Source organism: Pseudophryne corroboree, chromosome 1 (assembly GCF_028390025.1).
Source record: "Pseudophryne corroboree isolate aPseCor3 chromosome 1, aPseCor3.hap2, whole genome shotgun sequence".
NCBI classification, from domain to species: Eukaryota; Metazoa; Chordata; class Amphibia; order Anura; family Myobatrachidae; genus Pseudophryne; species Pseudophryne corroboree.
This window is the reverse complement of record NC_086444.1, coordinates 875,461,254-875,483,563: the sequence shown is the minus strand read 5'-3', so window position 1 is coordinate 875,483,563 and position 22,310 is coordinate 875,461,254. Positions and strand designations below refer to the sequence as shown.

At 49.7% G+C, this 22,310-nt stretch overlaps 1 protein-coding gene across 2 annotated transcripts in view; it reads left to right on the top strand.

Annotated features, from left to right (window-relative positions):
* LSM7 (LSM7 homolog, U6 small nuclear RNA and mRNA degradation associated) overlaps nt 1-22,310 on the top strand; it is a 57,541-nt gene that overhangs the window by 33,504 nt on the left and 1,727 nt on the right. For both annotated transcript variants that reach the window (XM_063920071.1, XM_063920072.1), the window contains exon 3: nt 1,883-1,954. In XM_063920071.1, coding sequence (XP_063776141.1) covers nt 1,883-1,954 — 72 coding nt within the window. The remainder of the gene's footprint in view (nt 1-1,882; nt 1,955-22,310) is intronic.

The window sequence follows — 22,310 nt, the reverse complement described above, 5'->3', positions numbered from 1 at the left end:
GTGTCGCCAGAACGGCTCTTGTTAGGAAAACTGAGGCTCTGTTTGTCCTGTATGCTTACAACAAGATTGGAAATCCTGCTTCCAAGCAGACTATTGCACGCTGGATTTGTAATACTATTCAGCACGCTCATTCTACGGCTGGATTGCCGTTTCCGAAGTCAGTGAAGGCCCATTCTACCAGGAAGGTGGGCTCATCTTGGGCGGCTGCCCGAGGGGTCTCCGCACTTCAACTTGGCCGAGCAGCTACGTGGTCGGGGTCAAACACTTTTGCTAAGTTCTACAAGTTTGATACCCTGGCTGATGAGGACCTCATGTTTGCTCAATCGGTGCTGCAGAGTCGTCCGCACTCTCCCGCCCGGTCTGGAGCTTTGGTATAGACCCCATGGTCCTTCTGGAGTCCCCAGCATCCTCTAGGACGTAAGAGAAAATAGGATTTTAATACCAACCGGTAAATCCTTTTCTCCTAGTCCGTAGAGGATGCTGGGCGCCCATCCCAGTGTGGACTGTTACTTGCAGTTGTATTGTTAGTTGTTGTTTTCGGTTACACGATGGTTGTGTATCGGTTATGTTCAGCTTGTTGCTGTTTTTCATTCATACTGTTATCTGGTATTCCTGGTAATCCAGTTGTACGGTGTGTTGTGGTGTGAGCCGGTGTGTATCTCACCCTTAGTGTAACAAAAATCCTTTTTCCTCAATGCCAGTCTCCCTGGGCACAGATCCTATAACTGATATCTGGAGAAGGGGCATAGAGGGAGGAGCCAGTTCACACCCATTCAAAGTCTTATAGTGTGCCCATGTCTTCTGCGGACCCCGGCTATACCCCATGGTCCTTTTGGAGTCCCCAGCATCCTCTATGGACTACGAGAAAAGGATTTACCGGTAGGTATTAAAATCCTATTTTAACTTATGGGCGAATTGCAGGCGAGTGCTGTGCATGTCGCGCCGCAGTACACCACCGGGTTTAGCCTCATAAGGCGCCTAAACCCGTGCAAACTACTGGGCACGCTGAGTTTTGGCACCCAAAGCTCAACTTTTGACAGATTTCTGCTCTCCACTTTAGGAGTGTTCGATCAAGAACAAAGGGTGCCTGCAGCACTTGTGCCCATCAGCACAAATAACATACAGATGTGTCCTCGCACATCTTTGCTGAAATGAGCAGCATGGCGTTTACACGATGCACATGCATCACGGGATTGCGCACTGTCGCACCCCCTCTGTCTGCTATTGTGTGCGGGTTGCACACACCTGTGAAATCCACCAAATGACAATGCGTAGCGGAAGCTTATTAACCCGCTACCGATCCCATACATGCCCGCTCAGTCCCCTCCCAAGTCTGGCAGCCGAAGCGTGTCTTCTCGCTGCCTGCTTTCGCGAGCACCACGGCATGCCGGAATGTTTAGGCAAAGATGTATAAGGACACACCTGAAGTTCTCAGTCACTTTAGATGGGAGCTGTGGCAGAGCTCTACAATTCAATCCCGGCCCCCACTTCCCTCATAAAAATGTTCAATACCCAACATTGTTATTGTTTCAAAATACAACTAAACCATGATGTCTTTATTTTAAGTTTTAAAGTAGAAAGGCAAGATGCATTTCTCAATGTGGGGGATTTTCACAGCAGCATTGCTAATAGGTGGTGTGAAATAAATTGGACAGCTAGACATTCCACATCCCTATAGCAGAATAAATCTGCATACATGACTTGTTTATAGAAAATATTCAACTGATAACCAGGAGAGTACACACTGCCATGGAGATTAATATAATTAACATTTTGTTAATCATTGGAAATTCAGGAATTGTATGTTCCATACTGCTTCTAAGTGTTAATTTACCTTATTGCTGTGCGTGTGTTTGTTACTTTTTTTTTTTTTTTCTTTAAGCAAGTGGAGTTCTGAAGGGATTTGATCCTCTGTTGAACCTTGTTTTGGATGGTACCATAGAGTATATGAGAGGTGAGCATTGTTTGTCATCGTATTTTCAAGATGTCTGGAGTTTGTACAATTTTTTTAATTTATTATTTATTTTAAGGCTATACGCCCATTAAAGTTAGTTTGCGCAACACCATTTTTCTTTCTCTTACGTCCTAGAGGATATTGGGAATACATTTAGTACCATGGGGTATAGACAGGTCCACTAGGAGCCTTGGGAACTTTAAAAATGTGGTAGTGTGGGCTGGCTCCTCCCTCTTTGCTCCTCCTACCAGACTCCGTTTAGAAAATGTGCCCGGAAGACCTGGTCACATCGTTGGAAGCTCCAGAAGCGTTTTCTGCATTTATTTTATTTGTTTATTTTCAAGCAGGGCTGGATGGTACCAGCCTGCCTGCTTCGTGGGACATAGGGGGCGCATGGCCCAACCTCTTGAAGGGTTAATGGTCCCGTTCCCCGCTGACAGGACACTAGCTCCTGAGGGAACTATTTGCACGCCGCAGCACGCCGCCACCCCTAACAGAGCCAGAAGATAGAAGAGTGGTGAGCACTAAGTTGGCGTCCCGGTTAGCGGGTCGCCGGTTATTATGGCGGCATGAGGGTACAGAGACGCAGGGCTTCTACGGGGGCAGCGGAGTCTCCAGACTCAGTACACAGTGAGGACGCACTGCTTCTGAGGGAGCAAACTGAGTGTAAGTACACTACGGGTGTACACAGTACTGAGACTGGCATTGCAGACTTAAAAGGGGTTCCGGTATGAATGGTCGATCATGTTATGGTCTACAGTCATTAGGTGGACATGGTCGACACATGAAAATGGTCGGCACGTGACAGGCCGACATATGAAAAGGTTGACATGGATTTTTGAACCGTTTTTGGTGTTTTTTTCCATAACATGACCAGGAACCCCCAATTGGTGTACCGCGTCCCCTTGCATGGCTCGCTTCATTCGCCATACTGCCGGCAAGGTGCCTCGCTGCGCTCGGCACAGGTTACCAATCGTAGTCCACGTGGATGGTAAAGTATGAAAAATTAAAAAATATAATTTCTCTAACGTCCTAAGTGGATGCTGGGGACTCCGTAAGGACCATGGGAATAGCGGCTCCGCAGGAGACTGGGCACAAAAGTAAAGCTTTAGAACTACCTGGTGTGCACTGGCCCCTCCCCCTATGACCCCCCCTCCAAGCCTCAGTTAGATTTTTGTGCCCGAACGAGAAGGGTGCACACTAGGTGGCTCTCCTGAGCTGCTTAGTGAAAAGTTTAGTTTTAGGTTTTTTATTTTCAGCGAGACCTGCTGGCAACAGGCTCACTGCATCGAGGGACTAAGGGGAGAAGAAGCGAACTCACCTGCGTGCAGAGTGGATTGGGCTTCTTAGGCTACTGGACATTAGCTCCAGAGGGACGATCACAGGCCCAGCCATGGATGGGTCCCAGAGCCACGCCGCCGGCCCCCTTACAGAGCCAGAAGACAGAAGAGGTCCGGAAAATCGGCGGCAGAAGACGTCCTGTCTTCAACAAGGTAGCGCACAGCACTGCAGCTGTGCGCCATTGCTCTCAGCACACTTCACACTCCGGTCACTGAGGGTGCAGGGCGCTGGGGGGGTGCGCCCTGAGACGCAATAAAAACACCTTGGATGGCAAAAAATGCATCACATATAGCTCCTGGGCTATATGGATGCATTTAACCCCTGCCAGAATGCATAGAAAAACGGGAGATAAGGCCGCCGATAAGGGGGCGGAGCCCATCTCCTCAGCACACTGGCGCCATTTTCCCTCAGCTCCGTTGGAGGGAAGCTCCCTGGCTCTCCCCTGCAGTCACTACACTACAGAAAGGGTAAAAAAAGAGAGGGGGGGCACTAATTACGCGCAGTATTAAAGATACAGCAGCTATAAGGGGAAAAACACTTATTTCTCATGTTGAGAGGCGACCTGGGGTACAAACGTGGATTTCCCAGCTGTTGCCGTGGAAAGACTGCGCCTGATAATACGGCGTCATAAGGTTATCCCTGTATATATATATATATATAGCGCTCTGGTGTGTGCTGGCAAACTCTCCCTCTGTCTCCCCAAAGGGCTAGTGGGGTCCTGTCCTCTATCAGAGCATTCCCTGTGTGTGTGCTGTATGTCGGTACGTTTGTGTCGACATGTATGAGGAGAAAAATGATGTGGAGACGGAGCAGATTGCCTGTAATAGTGATGTCACCCCCTAGGGGGTCGACACCTGAGTGGATGAACTGTTGGAAGGAATTACGTGACAGTGTCAGCTCTGTATAAAAGACAGTGGTTGACATGAGACAGCCGGCTACTCAGCTTGTGCCTGTCCAGACGTCTCATAGGCCGTCAGGGGCTCTAAAGCGCCCGTTACCTCAGATGGCAGATATAGACGCCGACACGGATACTGACTCCAGTGTCGACGGTGAAGAGACAAATGTGACTTCCAGTAGGGCCACACGTTACATGATTGAGGCAATGAAAAATGTTTTACACATTTCTGATAATACGAGTACCACCAAAAAGGGGTATTATGTTCGGTGAGGAAAAACTACCTGTAGTTTTCCTGAATCTGAGAAATTAAATGAGGTGTGTGATGATGCGTGGGTTTCCCCCGATAACAACTGATAATTTCTAAAATGTTATTGGCATTATATCTTTTCCCGCCAGAGGTTAGGGTGCGTTGGGAAACACCCCCTAGGGTGGATAAAGCGCTCACACGCTTGTAAGGGCTCTACCCTCTCCTGAGATGGCCGCCCTTAAGTATCCTGCTGATAGAAAGCAGGAGGGTATCCTAAAATGTATTTACACACATACTGGTGTTATACTGTGACCAGCAATCGCCTCAGCCTGGATGTGCAGTGCTGGATTGGCGTGGTCGGATTCCCTGACTGAAAATATTGATACCCTGGATAGGGACAGTATATTTTTGCCTATAGAGCATTTAAAAGATGCTTTTCTATATATGCGTGATGCACAGCGGAATATTTGCCGACTGGCATCAAGTCTAAGTGCGTTGTCCATTTCTACCAGTAGAGGGTTATGGACACGACAGTGGTCAGGTGATGCGAATTCCAAACGGCATTTGGAAGTATTGCCTTATTAAGGGGAGGAGTTATTTGGGGTCGGTCTTTCAGACCTGGTGGCCACGGCAACAGCTGGGAAATCCACGTTTGTACCCCAGGTCGCCTCTCAACATGAGAAGACGCCGTATTATCAGGCGCAGTCTTTTCGTGGACAAGCGGGCAAAAGGTTCCTCATTTCTGCCCCGTGACAGAGGGAGAGGAAAAAGGCTGCAGAAATCAGCCAGTTCCCAGGAACAGAAACCCTCTCCCGCCTCTGCCAAGCCCTCAGTATGACGCTGGGGCTTTACAAGCAGAATCAGGCACGGTGGGGGGCCAGTCTCAATGAATTTCAGCGCGCAGTGGGCTCACTCGCAAGTAGACCCCTGGATCCTTCAGGTGATATCTCAGGGGTACAAATTGGAATTCGAGACGTCTCCCCCTCGCCGTTTCCTAAAGTCGGCTTTACCGATGTCTCCTTCTGACAGGGAGACAGTTTTGGAAGCCATTCACAAGCTGTATTCCCAGCAGGTGATAATCAAGGTACCCCTCCTGCAACAGGGAACGGGGTATTATTCCACACTGTTGTGGTACCGAAGCCGGACGGCTCGGTGAGACCGATTCTAAATCTAAAATCTTTGAACACTTACATACAGAGGTTCAAATTCAAGATTGGGTCACTCAGAGCAGTGATTAAGAAACCTGGAATAAGGGGACTACATGATGTCTCGGGACATCAAGGATGCTTACATTCATGTCCAAATTTACCCTTCTCACCAAGGGTACCTCAGGTTTATGGTACAGAACTGTCACTATCGGTTCAGACGCTGCCGTATGGATGGTCAACGGCACCCCGGGTCTTTACCAAGGTAATGGCCGAAATGATGATATTCCTTCGAAAGAAGGGAATTTTAGTTATCCCTTACTTGGACGATTCCCTGATAAGGGTAAGATCCAGGGAACAGTTGGAGGTCGGTGTAGCACTATCTCAGGTAGTGTTGCGGCAGCACGATTGGATTCTCAATATTCCAAAATCGCAGCTGGTTCCGACGACTTGTCTTCTGTTCCTAGGGATGATCCTGGACACAGTCCAGAAAAAGGTGTTTCTCCCGGAGGAGAAAGCCAGGGAGTTATCCGAGCTAGTCAGGAACCTCCTAAAACCGAGCCAAGTCTCAGTGCATCAATGCACAAGGGTTCTGGGTAAAATGGTGGCTTCCTACGAAGCAATCCCATTCGGCAGATTCCACGCAAGAACTTTTTCAGTGGGACCTGCTGGACAAATGGTCCGGGTCGCATCTTCAGATGCATCAGCGGATAACCCTGTCACCAAGGACAAGGGTGTCCCTCCTGTGGTGGTTGCAGAGTGCTCATCTTTTAGAGGGCCGCAGATTCGGCATTCAGGACTGGGTCCTGGTGACCACTGATGCCAGCCTGCGAGGCTGGGGAGTAGTCACACAGGGATGGAATTTCCAGGGCTTATGGTCAAGCCTGGAGATATCACTTCACATAAATATCCTGAAGCTAAGGGCCATTTACAATGTTCTAAGCTTAGCAAGACCTCTGCTTCAAGGTCAGCCGGTGTTGATCCAGTCGGACAACATCACGGCAGTCACCCACGTAAACAGACAGGGTGGCACAAGAAGCAGGAGGGCAATGGCAGAAGCTGCAAGGATTCTTCGCTGGGCGGAAAATCATGTGATAGCACTGTCAGCAATTCCGGGAGTGGACAACTGGGAAGCAGACTTCCTCAGCAGACACGACCTCCACCCGGGAGAGTGGGGACTTCACCCAGAAGTCTTCCACATGATTATAAACCGTTGGGAAAAACTCGACAGGTATTGCGCCAGGTCAAGGGACCCTCAGGCAATAGCTGTAGACGCTCTGGTAACACCGTGGGTGTACCAGTCAGTGTATGTGTTCCCTCCTCTGCCTCTCATACCCAAGGTACTGAGATTGATAAGATGGAGAGGAGTAAGCACTATATTCGTGGCTCCGGATTGGCCAAGAAGGACTTGGTAACCGGAACTTCAAGAGATGCTCACGGAGGATCCGTGGCCTCTACCTCTAAGAAGGGACCTGCTCCAGCAAGGACCCTGTCTGTTCCAAGACTTACCGCGGCTGCATTTGACGGCATGGCGGTTGAACGCCGGATCCTGAAGGAAAAAAGGCATTCCGGATGAAGTCATCCCTATCCTGATCAAAGCCAGGAAGGATGTAACCGCAAAACATTATCACCGCATTTGGCGAAAATATGTTGCGTGGTGCGAGGCCAGTAAGGCCCGACGGAGGAAATTCAACTGGGTCGATTCCTACATTTCCTGCAAACAGGAGTGTCTATGGGCCTGAAATTGGGGTCCATTAAGGTTCAAATTTCGGCCCTGTCAATTTTCTTCCAAAAAGAACTAGCTTCAGTCCCTGAAGTTCAGACGTTTGTAAAAGGGGTACTGCATATACAGCCTCCTTTTGTGCCTCCAGTGGCACCTTGGGATCTCAATGTAGTTTTTGGGTTCCAAAAGTCACATTGGTTTGAACCACTTAAATCTGTGGAGTTAAAATATCTCACATGGAAAGTGGTCATGCTGTTGGCCCTGGCCTGGGCCAGGCGCGTGTCAGAATTGGCGGCTTTATCCTGTAAAAGCCCTTATCTGATTTTCCATTCGGACAGGGCGGAATTGAGGACTCGTCCTCAGTTTCTCCCTAAGGTGGTTTCAGCGTTTCACCTGAACCAATCTATTGTGGTGCCTGCGGCTACTAGGGACTTGGAGGACTCCAAGTTGCTAGACGTTGTCAGGGCCCTGAAAATATATGTTTCCAGGACGGCTGGAGTCAGAAAATCTGACTCGCTGTTTATCCTGTATGCACCCAACAAGCTGGGTGCTCCTGCTTCTAAGCAGACTATTGCTCGTTGGATTTGTAGTACAATTCAGCTTGCACATTCTGTGGCAGGCCTGCCACAGCCAAAAATCTGTAAATGCCCACTCCACAAGGAAGATGGGCTCATCTTGGGCGGCTGCCCGAGGGGTCTCGGCTTTACAACTTTGCCGAGCAGCTACTTGGTCAGGAGCAAATACGTTTGTAAAATTCTACAAAATTGATACCCTGGCTGAGGAGGACCTGGAGTTCTCTCATTTGGTGCTGCAGAGTCATCCGCACTCTCCCGCCTGTTTGGGAGCTTTGGTATAATCCCCATGGTCCTTACGGAGTCCCCAGCATCCACTTAGGACGTTAGAGAAAATAAGAATTTACTTACCGATAATTCTATTTCTCGTAGTCCGTAGTGGATGCTGGGCGCCCATCCCAAGTGCGGATTGTCTGCAATACTGGTACATAGTTATTGTTACCAAAAAAATTGGGTTATTGCTGTAGTGAGCCATCTTTTCTAGAGGCTCCTCTGTTATCATGCTGTTAACTGGGTTTAGATCACGAGTTATATGGTGTGATTGGTGTGGCTGGTATGAGTCTTACCCGGGATTCAAAATCCTTCCTTATTGTGTACGCTCGTCCGGGCACAGTATCCTAACTGAGGCTTGGAGGGGGGTCATAGGGGGAGGGGCCAGTGCACACCAGGTAGTTCTAAAGCTTTACTTTTGTGCCCAGTCTCCTGCGGAGCCGCTATTCCCATGGTCCTTACGGAGTCCCCAGCATCCACTACGGACTACGAGAAATAGAATTATCGGTAAGTAAATTCTTATTTTCTCTAACGTCCTAGAGGATGCTGGGGACTCCGTAAGGACCAAGGGGGATAGACGGGCTCTGCAGGAGATAGGGCACTTTAAGAAAGCTTTGGATTCTGGGTGTGCACTGGCTCCTCCCTCTATGTCCCTCCTCCAGACCTCAGTTTTACACTGTGCCCAGAGGATGAAGGGCGCACTGCAGGGAGCTCTCTTGAGTTCTTTGCTACAGAAAGCATTTTTGTTTGGATTTTTACTTTTTCACAGGGAGCACTGCTGGCAACAGGCTCCCTGCATCGAGGGACTGAGGAGAAAGGGGCAGACCTACTTAACTGATAGGATCTGCTTCCTCTGCTACTGGACACCATTAGCTTCAGAGGGGGTGAACACAGGTTCGTACTGGGCGTCCACCCCCGGAGCCACGCCGCCGTTCTTCTCACAGAGCCAGAAGAACAGAAGCAAGAAGACGTCTCAGGCGGCAGAAGCCTTCAGCATCACAGAGGTAACGCACAGCACTGCAGCTGTGCGTCATTGCTCCACATCACCTCACACATTCCGGTCACTGTATGGGCGCAGGGGGCGGCGCCCTGGGCAGCAATAATAACACCTCTTAGATGGCAAATAGGTATATACATGTACAGCTGGGCACTGTACATGTATATAATTGAGCCCCCCACCATTTTACACGATTTTGAGCGGGACAGAAGCCCGCCGCCTCCCTCGGCACTCACCAGCGCCATTTCTTTCTCCACAGAACGCTGAGAGGAAGCTCCCCGGACTCTCCCCTGCTTACACACGGTGAAGGGAGTTTAAAAAGAGAGGGGGGCACATAATTGGCGGATAAAGTATAATACAGCGCTGCTGGGGAAAAGCATCCTGTGTTGGTCTCCAGGTTGTTGCGCTGGGGTGTGTGCTGGCATTCTCTCTCTCTCTCTCTCTCTCTCTCTCTCTCTCTCTCTCTCTCTCTCTCTCTCTCTCTCTCTCTCTCTCTCTCTCTCTCTCTCTCTCTCTCTCTCTCTCTCTCTCTCTCTCCAGAAAAAGTTTCCCTGGATGTGTGCAGTGTGTCGGTACGTGTGTGTCGACATGTTTGATGAGGAAGGCTCGCTTAATGTGGAGGGGGAGTGCTTGAATGTCAGGTCGCCGTCGGCAACGCCGACACTAGACTGGGTGGATATGCTGAATGTCTTGAATGCAAATGTAAATCTCCTGCATAAAAGATTAGACAAGGCTGAAGCTAGGGATCAGTCAGGTAGCCAGTCCGTGCCTGTCCCTGTGGTGCCAGGACCTTCAGGGTCTCAAAAGCGCCCCATATCCCAGGTCGCTGACAGATACTGACTCTAGTGTCGACTATGAGGATGCAAAATTACAGCCGAAGGTGGCAAAAGGTATTAGGTACATGATTATTGCCATAAAAGAGGTTTTGCATATCACGGGGGAACCCCCTGTCCCTGACACGAGGGTTCACATGTATAAAGGGAAAAAGCCTGAGGTCACGTTTCCGTCCTCATTTGAGCTAAGCGAATTATGCGTAAAGGCTTGGGAATCTCCGGATAGGAGACTCCATGTTCCCAAAAGGATTCTCATGGCGTATCCTTTTCCACAGAAGGATCGGATACGATGGGAATCTGCGCCTAAAGTAGACAAGGCGCTGACACGCTTATCCAAGAAGGTGGCACTGCCTTCTCCGGATACTGCTTCCCTCAAGGATCCTGCTGATCGCAAGCAGGAAATTACCATGAAGCACATTTACACATTCAGGAACTATAGTTAGGCCGGCCATGGCGTCGGCCTGGGTTTGTAGTGCTGTCGTGGCATGGGCAGACTCCTTATCTACGGAGATGGATACCTTAGATAGGGATACCATTCTAATGACCATGGAGCATATCAGAGATGCTGCCTTGTATATGAGGGATGCTCAGAGAGACATTTGTTTGCTAAGCTCTAGAATAAACGCTATGTCTATTTCTGCTAGGCGGCTCTTGTGGACCCGACAGGGGACGGGAGACGCCGACTCAAAGCGGCATATGGAGTAAGGGGGAGGAGTTGTTTGGAGAAGTCTCTACTGCTACGGCCGGTAAATCGAATTTTTTACCTTATGTTCCCCCGCAGCATTCTAAGAAGGTACCACATTATCAAATGCAGTCCTTTCGTTCCAATAAAAACAAGAAGGTACGAGGATCGTCCTTCGTTGCCAGAGGTAAAGGCAAGGGAAAAAAGCTGCACTCGGCTAGTTCCCAGGAGCAGAAGTCCTCCCCTACTTCCGCAAAGTCCACAGCATGAAGCAGTGGCTTTCCGGAGGGGGGGGGGGGGGGGGGGGGAGGGGGTGTCAGATCAAGTGGGGGCACGTCTTTGTCTTTTCAGCCACGTCTGGGTTCAATCACAGGTGGGTCCCTGGGCAATAGAGATTGTATCCCAGGGATACAGACTGGAATTCGAAAACATGCCCCCTCGCCGGATTTTCAAATCTGCTCTGCCGGCTTCCCCGTCAGAGAGGGAGCTAGTGTTAGCGGCAATTCACAAATTGTACATTCAACAGGTGATAATCAAGGTTCCTTATCTCCAGCAAGGAGAGGGTTATTATTCATCCCTGTTTGTGGTACCGAAACCGGACGGTTCGGTCAGACCCATTCTAAATCCAAAATCCCTGAACCTGTACTTGAAGAGGTTCAAGTTCAAAATGGAATCGCTCAGAATGGTCATCGCCAGCCTGGAGGGAGGGGATTGGATGGTGTCCCTGGACATAAAGGATGCGTACCTTCATGTTCCGATTTTCTCCCCTCACCAGGCGTTTCTGAGATTTGCAGTACAGGATTGTCACTACCAATTTCAGACGTTGCCGTTTGGTCTTTCCACGGCCCCGAGAATTTTCACCAAGGTAATGGCGGAAATGATGGTGCTCCTGCGCAAGCAGGGTGTCACAATTATCCCGTACTTGGACGATTTCCTTATAAAGGCGAGATCTCGGGAGAAGTTGCTGGACAGCGTGTCTCTTTCCATGAAGACGTTGCAGATGCACGGTTGGATTCTCAATTTACCGAAATCCCAGCTAGTACCTGCAACGCGTCTGACCTTTTTGGGCCTGATTCTAGACGCAGACCAAAAAATAGTTTTTCTTCTGGCGGAGAAGGCTCAGGAGCTCATAGCCCTGGTCAGGAACCTTTTAAAGCCAAAAAAGGTTTCGGTGCATCATTGCACAAAGGTTCTGGGGAAGATGTTGCCTTCATACGAGGCCATCCCCTTTCGGCAGGTTCCATGCGAGGACTTTCCAATGGGACCTATTGGACAAATGGTCCGGGTCCCATCTACATATGCAGAAACTGATCACCCTGTCTCCCAGGGCCAGGGTATCTCTCTTGTGGTGGCTGCACAGTGCTCACCTCCTAGAGGGTCGCAGGTTCGGCATTCAGGACTGGATCCTGGTAACCACGGACGCGAGCCTCCGAGGTTGGGGGGCTGTCACACTGGGAAGAAATTTCCAAGGTCTCTGGTCAAGCCTAGAGACTTGTCTCCACATCAGTGTCCTGGAGTTAAGGGCCATTTACAACGCCCTACGCCAGGCGGAGGAGTGGCTTTAGAACAAACCGGTTCTGATTCAGTCAGACAATATGAAGGCAGTGGCTCATGTAAACCGCCATGGCGGCACAAGGAGCAGAGTGGCCATGGCAGAGTCGACAAGGATTCTGCGCTGGGCGGAAGGCCATGTAAGCGCACTATCAGCAGTGTGCATCCCGGGGGTGGACAACTGGGAGGCGGACTTCCTCAGCAGGCACGACCTGCATCCGGGAGAGTGGGGACTTCATCAAGAAGTCTTCACACAGATCGTGGATCGTGGGGACTGCCTCAAATAGACATGATGGCGTCCCGTCTCAACAAAAAGCTAAAGAGGTATTGCGCGAGGTCAAGAGACCCTCAGGCGGTAGCGGTAGACGCTCTGGTGACACTATGGGTGTTCAGATCGGTCTATGTGTTTCCTCCTCTGCCTCTCATACCCAAGGTGTTGAGATTAATAAGACTAAGAAGGGTCAGAACAATTCTCATTGTTCCAGATTGGCCAACGAGGACTTGGTATCCGGATCTGCAAGAGTTGCTCACAGAAGATCCGTGGCCTCTTCCTCTAAGGCAGGACCTGCTGCAGCAGGGGCCCTGTCTGTTCCAAGACTTACCGCGGCTGCGTTTGACTGCATGGCGGTTGAACGCCGGATCCTAACTGAAAAAGGGATTCCGGAGGAGGTCATTCCTACCCTGATCAAGGCTAGGAAGGATGTGACATCGAAACATTATCACCGTATATGGCGGAAATATGTTTCTTGGTGTGAGGCAAGAGTTGCTCCTACGGAGGAGTTCCATTTGGGCCATCTGCTTCACTTCCTTCAAACGGGAGTGAATTTGGGCCTAAAATTAGGGTCCATAAGGGTCCAAATTTCGGCCTTATCCATTTTCTTTCAAAGAGAATTGGCTTCTCTTCCTGAAGTACAGACTTTTGTGAAGGGAGTGCTGCATATTCAGCCTCCCTTTTGTACCTCCGGTGGCGCCTTGGGATCTTAACGTGGTATTAAGTTTCCTCAAGTCACCTTGGTTTGAACCACTCAAAACAGTGGAGTTGAAATACCTCACTTGGAAAGTGGTCATGTTGTTGGCCTTAGCTTCTGCAAGGCGTGTTTCGTAATTAGCGGCTTTATCATATAAAAGCCCATACCTGATTTTTCACGTGGATAGGGCAGAGTTGAGGACTCATCCTCAATTTCTGCCCAAGGTGGTCTCATCTTTTCATATGAACCAACCTATTGTCGTGCCTGTGGCTACACGGGACTTGGAGGACTCCCGAGTCCCTGGATGTGGTCAGGGCTTTGAAGATTTACGTGACCAGAACAGCTAGGATCAGGAAGACTGAAGCTCTGTTTGTTCTGTATGCGGCCAACAAGGTTGGCGCTCCTGCTTCAAAGCAGACAATTGCTCGCTGGATCTGTAACACGATTCAGCAGGCGCATTCTACGGCAGGATTGCCATTGCCTAAATCGGTTAAGGCCCATTCCACTAGGAAGGTGGGCTCTTCTTGGGCGGCTGCCCGAGGGGTCTCGGCACTACAACTGTGCCGAGCTGCTACTTGGTCGGGGGTCAAACACCTTTGCAAAGTTCTATAAGTTTGATACCCTGGCTGATGAGGACCTCCTGTTTGCTCAATCGGTGCTGCAGAGTCATCCGCACTCTCCTGCCCGTGGAATTGTCATCTCTGGTCAGGGACCTCCTGAACCAAAACAGGTGTCGGTGCATCACTGCACGCGAGTCCTGGGAAAGATGGTAGCTTCTTACGAAGGCAATTCCCTTCGGCAGGTTCCATGCAAGGATCTTTCAGTGGGATCTGTTAGACAAGTGGTCCGGATCGCATCTTCAGATGCATCGGCTGATCACCCCTGTCCCCGAGGGCCAGGGTGTCTCTGCTGTGGTGGCTGCAGAGTGCTCATCTTCTCGAGGGCCGCAGATTCGGCATACAGGACTGGGTCCTGGTGACCACGGATGCAAGCCTCCGAGGTTGGGGGCAGTCACTCAGGGAAGGAACTTCCAAGGACAGTGGTCAAGTCCGGAGACTTCCCTTCACATAAATATTCTGGAACTAAGGGCCATTTACAACGCCCTGAGTCAAGCAGAACCCCTGCTTCAAAACCAACCGGTGCTGATTCAGTCAGACAACATCACGGCGGTCGCCCATGTAAACAGACAGGGCGGCACAAGAAGCGCGATGGCAGAAGCCACAAGGATTCTTCGATGGGCGGAGAATCGCGTGCTAGCACTGTCAGCAGTGTTCATTCCGGGAGTGGACAACTGGGAAGCAGACTTCCTCAGCAGGCACGACCTCCACCCGGGAGAGTGGGGACTTCATCAAGAAGTCTTCACACCGATTGTAAATCGCTGGGAACTGCCACAGGTGGACATGATGGCGTCCCGCCTCAACAAAAAGCTAAAAAAATATTGCGCCAGGTCACGGGACCCTCAGGCGATAGCTGTGGACGCACTAGTGACACCGTGGGTGTACCAGTCGGTTTATGTGTTCCCTCCTCTTCCTCTCATACCCAAGGTACTGAGGATAGTAAAAAGAGAGGAGTAAGAACTATACTCATCGTTCCGGATTGGCCAAGAAGAACTTGGTACCCAGAACTACAAGAAATGATCTCAGAGGACCCATGGCCTCTGCCTCTCAGACAGGACCTGTTACAGCAGGGGCCCTGTCTGTTCCAAGACTTACCGCGGCTGCGTTTGACGGCATGGCGGTTGAACGCCGGATCCTAGCGGAAGGCCCCTACAGAGGAATTCCAGCTGAGTCGATTCCTGCACTTCCTACAGTCAGGAGTGACTATGGGCCTAAAATTAGGATCCATAAAAGTCCAGATTTCGGCCCTATCTATTTTCTTTCAAAAAGAACTGGCTTCACTGCCTGAAGTTCAGACGTTTGTTAAGGGAGTGCTGCATATTCAGCCCCCTTTTGTGCCTCCAGTGGCACCTTGGGATCTTAACGTTGTGTTGGATTTCCTGAAATCACACTGGTTTGAGCCACTTAAGACCGTGGAGCTAAAGTATCTCACGTGGAAGGTGGTCATGCTGTTGGCCTTGGCTTCAGCTAGGCGTGTGTCAGAATTGGCGGCTTTGTCATGTAAAAGCCCGTATCTGATCTTCCATATGGACAGGGCAGAATTGAGGACTCGTCCCCAATTTCTCCCAAAGGTGGTATCAGCGTTTCATTTGAACCAACCTATTGTGGTGCCTGCGGCTACTCGGGACTTGGAGGCTTCCAAGTTGCTGGACGTAGTCAGGGCTTTGAATATCTATGTAGCCAGGACGGCTGGAGTCAGGAAAACTGACTTGCTGTTTATCCTGCATGCACCCAACAAACTGGGTGCTCCGGCTTCAAAGCAAACTATTGCGCGCTGGATCTGTAACACGATTCAGCAAGCTCATTCTGCGGCAGGGTTACCGCATCCTAAATCAGTAAAAGCCCATTCCACAAGGAAGGTGGGCTCTTCTTGGGCGGCTGCCCGAGGGGTCTCGGCTTTACAGCTTTGCCGAGCTGCTACTTGGTCGGGTTCAAACACATTTGCTAAGTTCTACAAGTTTGATACCCTGGCTGAGGAGGACCTTGCCTTTGCTCATTCGGTGCTGCAGAGTCATCCGCACTCCCCCGCCCGTTTGGGAGCTTTGGTATAATCCCCATGGTCCTTACGGAGTTCCCAGCATCCACTAGGACGTCAGAGAAAATAAGAATTTACTCACCGGTAATTCTATTTCTCGTAGTCCGTAGTGGATGCTGGGCGCCCGTCCCGAGTGCGGGCTCTCTGCAATACATGTATATAGTTATTGCTTAACTAAAGGGTTATTGTTATGAGCCATCTGTTACTGAGGCTCAGTTGTTGTTCATACTGTTAACTGGGTATGGTTATCACGAGTTGTACAGTGTGATTGGTGTGGCTGGTATGAGTCTTACCCTGGATTCCAAATCCTTTCCTAGTAATGTCCGCTCTTCCGGGCACAGTTTCCCTAACTGAGGTCTGGAGGAGGGGCATAGAGGGAGGAGCCAGTGCACACCAGATATAGTACCTAATCTTTCTTTTAAGAGTGCCCAGTCTCCTGCGGAGCCCGTCTATTCCCCGTGGTCCTTACGGAGTTCCCAGCATCCACTACGGACTACGAGAAATAGAATTACTGGTGAGTAAATTCTTATTTTTTTACTTTTTGTCTAGTTTTGCTGTTGAGTATGCATGTTTCTATATCCTATTATTTCTTATGGACTTGTTTACAGCTGTGTTTTGCCCATAGTTATATGCTCTTGGGCCCTGTTGTGTCTACAAAACTGACTTTTATGGTCCTCTCGGCCCAATGTAGAGTTGAGACTCCAGTTTGTTAATGCAAAAGTTCCATTACAGCATATAAACTAGTGAAATGTCATATACACACAATAGAAACTCTTGACCATGTTCTTAATCAATGTGAACGTAACAATTTCCACTTAAAAATACATAATTTAGTGCTTCATTCATCAGTGTAATGGCTATCAGCTATAGGGGTCAGTACACAAACAGCTAGTCTGAAGCATCTAAATACTGCAGGTCAGTTATAGTGTATCATGTTGACATTCATTGGGGGGGGGGGGGGATTCAAATGTTATCGCACCCCCAATCTCCATTTTAAGTGACAGGAGATTGAGGTGCGACATTCAAATGCCCCCAGTTATCGCGCCCATAACAATCTGTTTTAGGCATGCAAAGCACCTAAACCTGATTAAAGTAATGGGCGCGAGCGTGAAAAGACCCGTTTGGGCACCCAAATTGGTCTCATTAAGTACATTTCAGCTCGCTACCCCCAGGGGTAGCGAGCTGAAATGTACTTGTCGTGCCTGTTGGCAGCAACATTAGAATAGCTGCTGGCGAGTATTGATCATGGACAGGAGGGGGGGGGGGGGGACATTTGAATCCGGCCCATAATGTCCACATGATGAATATGTTGACAGTTTGGACGATTCAATTCTTGCACTGGAATTACGCCCCTGTGCTAAACCTCTGGAGGATATTTGGTTAATTCACGTGGGATTGCACAGCTTTATCTGCGTTCAGAAGCTTCTCTGGTTCTAAGGGGGGTAATTCAGACCTGATTACAGCAGCAAATTTGTTAGCAGTTGGCCAAAACCATGTGCACTGCAGGGGGGGGGGGGGGGGGGGCAGATATCACGCGCAGAGAGAGAGAGTTAGGTTTGGGTGAGTTATATTGTATCTGTGCAGAGTAATACTGGCTGCTTTATTTTTACACTGCAATTTAGATTTCAGTTTGAACACACCCCACCCAAATCTAACTCTCTGCACATGTTATATCTGCCCCCCTTGCACTGCACATGGTTTTTCCCAACTGCTAACATATTTGCTACTGCGATTAGATCTCAATATAGGCCCTAAGTGAGGACGCACTACAGTTACAGACTCGCTACATTTACAAGGCTCCTGGCGGTTGTGGCCAGCACCGAAGCCCTTCTTAATGCAGATTTCTCTGATTTCCTAGTGGATGCTGGGGACTCCGAAAGGACCATGGGGAATAGCGGCTCCGCAGGAGACTGGGCACAAAAGTAAAAGCTTTGAGACTACCTGGTGTGCACTGGCCCCTCCCCCTATGACCCTCCTCCAAGCCCCAGTTAGATTTTTGTGCCCGAACGAGAAGGGTGCATACTAAGGGGCTCTCCTGAGCTGCTTAGAGTAAAAGTTTAAATTAGATTTTTTATTTTCAGTGAGACCTGCTGGCAACAGGCTCACTGCACCGAGGGACTAAGGGGAGAAGAAGCGAACTCACCTGCGTGCAGAGTGGATTGGGCTTCTTAGGCTACTGGACATTAGCTCCAGAGGGACGATCACAGGCCCAGCCATGGATGGGTCCCAGAGCCGCGCCGCCGGCCCCCTTACAGAGCCAGAAGACTGAAGAGGTCCGGAAAATCGGCGGCAGAAGACGTCCTGTCTTCAATAAGGTAGCGCACAGCACCGCAGCTGTGCGCCATTGCTCTCAGCACACTTCACACTCCGGTCACTGAGGGCGCTGGGGGGGGGGGCGCCCTGAGACGCAATAAAAACACCTTATATGGCAAAAAATACATCACATATAGCTCCTGGGCTATATGGATGCATTTAACCCCTGCCAATTTTTCCTTAAAAAAGCGGGAAAAAGGCTCCGCCCCCTTCTCGGCGGCCTATCTCCTCAGCACACTGGCGCCATTTTTTCCTCACAGCTCCGTTGGAGGGAAGCTCCCTGACTCTCCCCTGCAGCCCTGCACTACAGAAACAGGGTAAAACAAGAGAGGGGGGCACTAATTTGGCAGATAAATCTATACAGCAGCTATATAAGGGAAAAACACTTATATAAGGTTATCCCTGTGTGTGTGTATGTATATATATATATATATATATATATATATATATATATATATATATATATATATATATATGTGTATATATATATATATATATATATATATATATAGCGCTCTGGTGTGTGCTGGCAAACTCTCCCTCTGTCTCCCCAAAGGGCTAGTGGGGTCCTGTCCTCTATCAGAGCATTCCCTATGTGTGTGCTGTGTGTCGGTACGTTGTGTCGACATGTATGAGGAGGAAAATGGTATGGAGGCGGAGCAATTGCCTGTATTAGTGATGTCACCCCCTAGGGAGTCGACACCTGACTGGATGGTCTTATGGAAGGAATTACGTGATAGCGTCAGCACTTTACAAAAGACTGACGACATGAGACAGCCGGCAAATCAGTTAATACCTGTACAGGCGTCTCAAACACCGTCAGGGGCTCTAAAGCGCCCGTTACCTCAGATGGTCGACCCAGACACAGACACTGACTCCAGTGTCGACGGTGAGGAAACAAACGTATTTTCCAGTAGGGCCACACGTTACATGATCACGGCAATGAATGAGGTTTTGAACATTTCTGATACTACAAGTACCACAAAAAAGGGTATTATGTGGGGTGTGAAAAAACTACCCGTAGTTTTTCCTGAATCAGATGAATTAAATGAGGTGTGTGATGAAGCGTGGGTTTCCCCCGATAAAAAACTGCTAATTTCTAAAAAATTATTGGCATTATACCCTTTCCCGCCAGAGGTTAGGGCGCGTTGGGAAACACCCCCTAGGGTAGATAAGGCGCTCACACGCTTATCAAAACAAGTGGCGTTACCGTCTCCTGATACGGCCGCCCTCAAGGAACCAGCTGATAGGAAGCTGGAAAATATCCTAAAAAGTATATACACACATACTGGTATTATACTGCGACCAGCAATCGCCTCAGCCTGGATGTGCAGTGCTGGGGTGGCTTGGTCGGATTCCCTGACTGAAAATATTGATACCCAGGACAGGGACAATATATTATTGACTATAGATGCATTTCTATATATGCGAGATGCACAGAGGGATATTTGCACTCTGGCATCAAGAGTAAGTGCGCTGTCCATTTCTGCCAGAAGAGGGTTATGGACGCGACAGTGGTCAGGTGATGCGGATTCCAAGCGACATATGGAAGTATTGCCGTATAAAGGGGAGGAGTTATTTGGGGTCGGTCTATCGGACCTGGTGGCCACTGCAACGGCTGGGAAATCCACCTTTTTACCCCAGGTCACCTCTCAGCAGAAAAAGACACCGTCTTTTCAGGCTCAGTCCTTTCGTCCCCATAAGGGCAAGCGGGCAAAAGGCCACTCATATCTGCCCCGGGGCAGAGGAAGGGGAAAAAGACTGCAGCAGGCAGCCTCTTCCCAGGAACAGAAGCCCTCCCCCGCTTCTGCCAAGTCCTCAGCATGGCGCTGGGGCCTTACAAGCGGACTCAGGCATGGTGGGGGCCCGTCTCAAGAATTTCAGCGCGCAGTGGGCTCACTCGCAAGTGGACCCCTGGATCCTGCAGGTAGTAGCTCAGGGGTACAAATTGGAATTCGAGACGTCTCCCCCTCGCCGGTTCCTGAAGTCTGCTTTACCAACGTCTCCCTCCGATAGGGAGGCGATATTGGAAGCCATTCACAAGCTGTATTCCCAGCAGGTGATAATCAAGGTACCCCTCCTACAACAGGGAAAGGGGTATTATTCCACGCTGTTTGTGGTACCGAAGCCGGACGGCTCGGTGAGACCTATTCTAAATCTGAAATCCTTGAACACTTACATACAAAGGTTCAAATTCAAGATGGAATCACTCAGAGCTGTGATAGCGAACCTGGAAGAAGGGGACTATATGGTGTCTCTGGACATCAAGGATGCTTACCTCCATGTCCCAATTTGCCCTTCTCACCAAGGGTACCTCAGGTTTGTGGTACAGAACTGTTACTATCAGTTTTTCAGACGCTGCCGTTTGGATTGTCCACGGCACCCCGGGTCTTTACCAAGGTAATGGCCGAAATGATGATTCTTCTTCGAAGAAAAGGCGTCTTAATTATCCCTTACTTGGACGATCTCCTGATAAGGGCAAGGTCCAGAGAACAGTTAGAGGTCGGAGTAGCACTATCTCAAGTAGTACTACGACAGCACGGATGGATTCTAAATATTCCAAAATCGCAGCTGATTCCGACGACACGTCTGCTGTTCCTAGGGATGATTCTGGACACAGTACAGAAAAAGGTGTTTCTCCCGGAGGAGAAAGCCAGGGAGTTATCCGACCTAGTCAGGAACCTCCTAAAACCAGGCCAAGTGTCAGTGCATCAATGCACAAGGGTCCAGGGAAAAATGGTGGCTTCTTACGAAGCGATTCCATTCGGCAGATTCCACGCAAGAACTTTTCAGTGGGATCTGCTGGACAAATGGTCCGGATCGCATCTTAAAATGCATCAGCGGATAACCCTGTCTCCAAGGACAAGGGTGTCTCTCCTGTGGTGGTTACAGAGTGCTCATCTTCTAGAGGGCCGCAGATTCGGCATTCTGGACTGGGTCCTGGTGACCACGGATGCCAGCCTGAGAGGCTGGGGAGCAGTCACACAGGGAAGAAATTTCCAGGGCTTGTGGTCAAGCATGGAAACGTCACTTCACATAAATATCCTGGAACTAAGGGCCATTTACAATGCCCTAAGTCTGGCGAGGCCTCTGCTTCAGGGTCAGCCGGTGTTGATCCAGTCGGACAACATCACGGCAGTCGCCCACGTAAACAGACAGGGCGGCACAAGAAGCAGGAGGGCAATGACGGAAGTTGCAAGGATTCTTCGCTGGGCGGAAAATCATGTGATAGCACTGTCAGCAGTGTTCATTCCGGGAGTGGACAACTGGGAAGCAGACTTCCTCAGCAGACACGACCTCCACCCGGGGGAGTGGGGACTTCACCCAGAAGTTTTCCACATGATTGTGAACCGTTGGGAAAAACCAAAGGTGGACATGATGGCGTCCCGCTTCAACAAAAAACTGGACAGATATTGCGCCAGGTCAAGGGACCCTCAGGCAATAGCTGTGGACGCTCTGGTAACACCGTGGGTGTACCAGTCAGTGTATGTGTTCCCTCCTCTGCCTCTCATACCCAAGGTACTGAGAATCATAAGAAGGAGAGGAGTAAGGACTATACTCGTGGCTCCGGATTGGCCAAGAAGGACTTGGTACCCGGAACTTCAAGAGATGCTCACGGAAGACCCGTGGCCTCTACCTCTAAGAAAGGACCTGCTCCAGCAGGGACCATGTCTGTTCCAAGACTTGCTGCGTTTGACGGCATGGCGGTTGAACGCCGGATCCTGAAGGAAAAAGGCATTCCGGATGAAGTCATCCCTACCCTGATCAAAGCCAGGAAGGATGTAACCGTGCAACATTATCACCGTATTTGGCGTAAATATGTTGCGTGGTGTGAGGCCAGGAAGGCCCCTACAGAGGAATTTCAACTGGGTCGTTTCCTGCATTTCCTGCAAACAGGACTGTCTATGGGCCTAAAATTAGGGTCCATTAAGGTTCAAATTTCGGCCCTGTCAATATTCTTCCAAAAAGAACTAGCGTCAGTTCCTGAAGTTCAGACGTTTGTCAAGGGGGTACTGCATATACAGCCTCCTTTTGTGCCTCCAGTGGCACCTTGGGATCTCAATGTAGTTTTGGGGTTCCTAAAATCACATTGGTTTGAACCACTCACCACTGTGGACTTAAAATATCTCACATGGAAAGTGGTAATGCTGTTAGCCCTGGCTT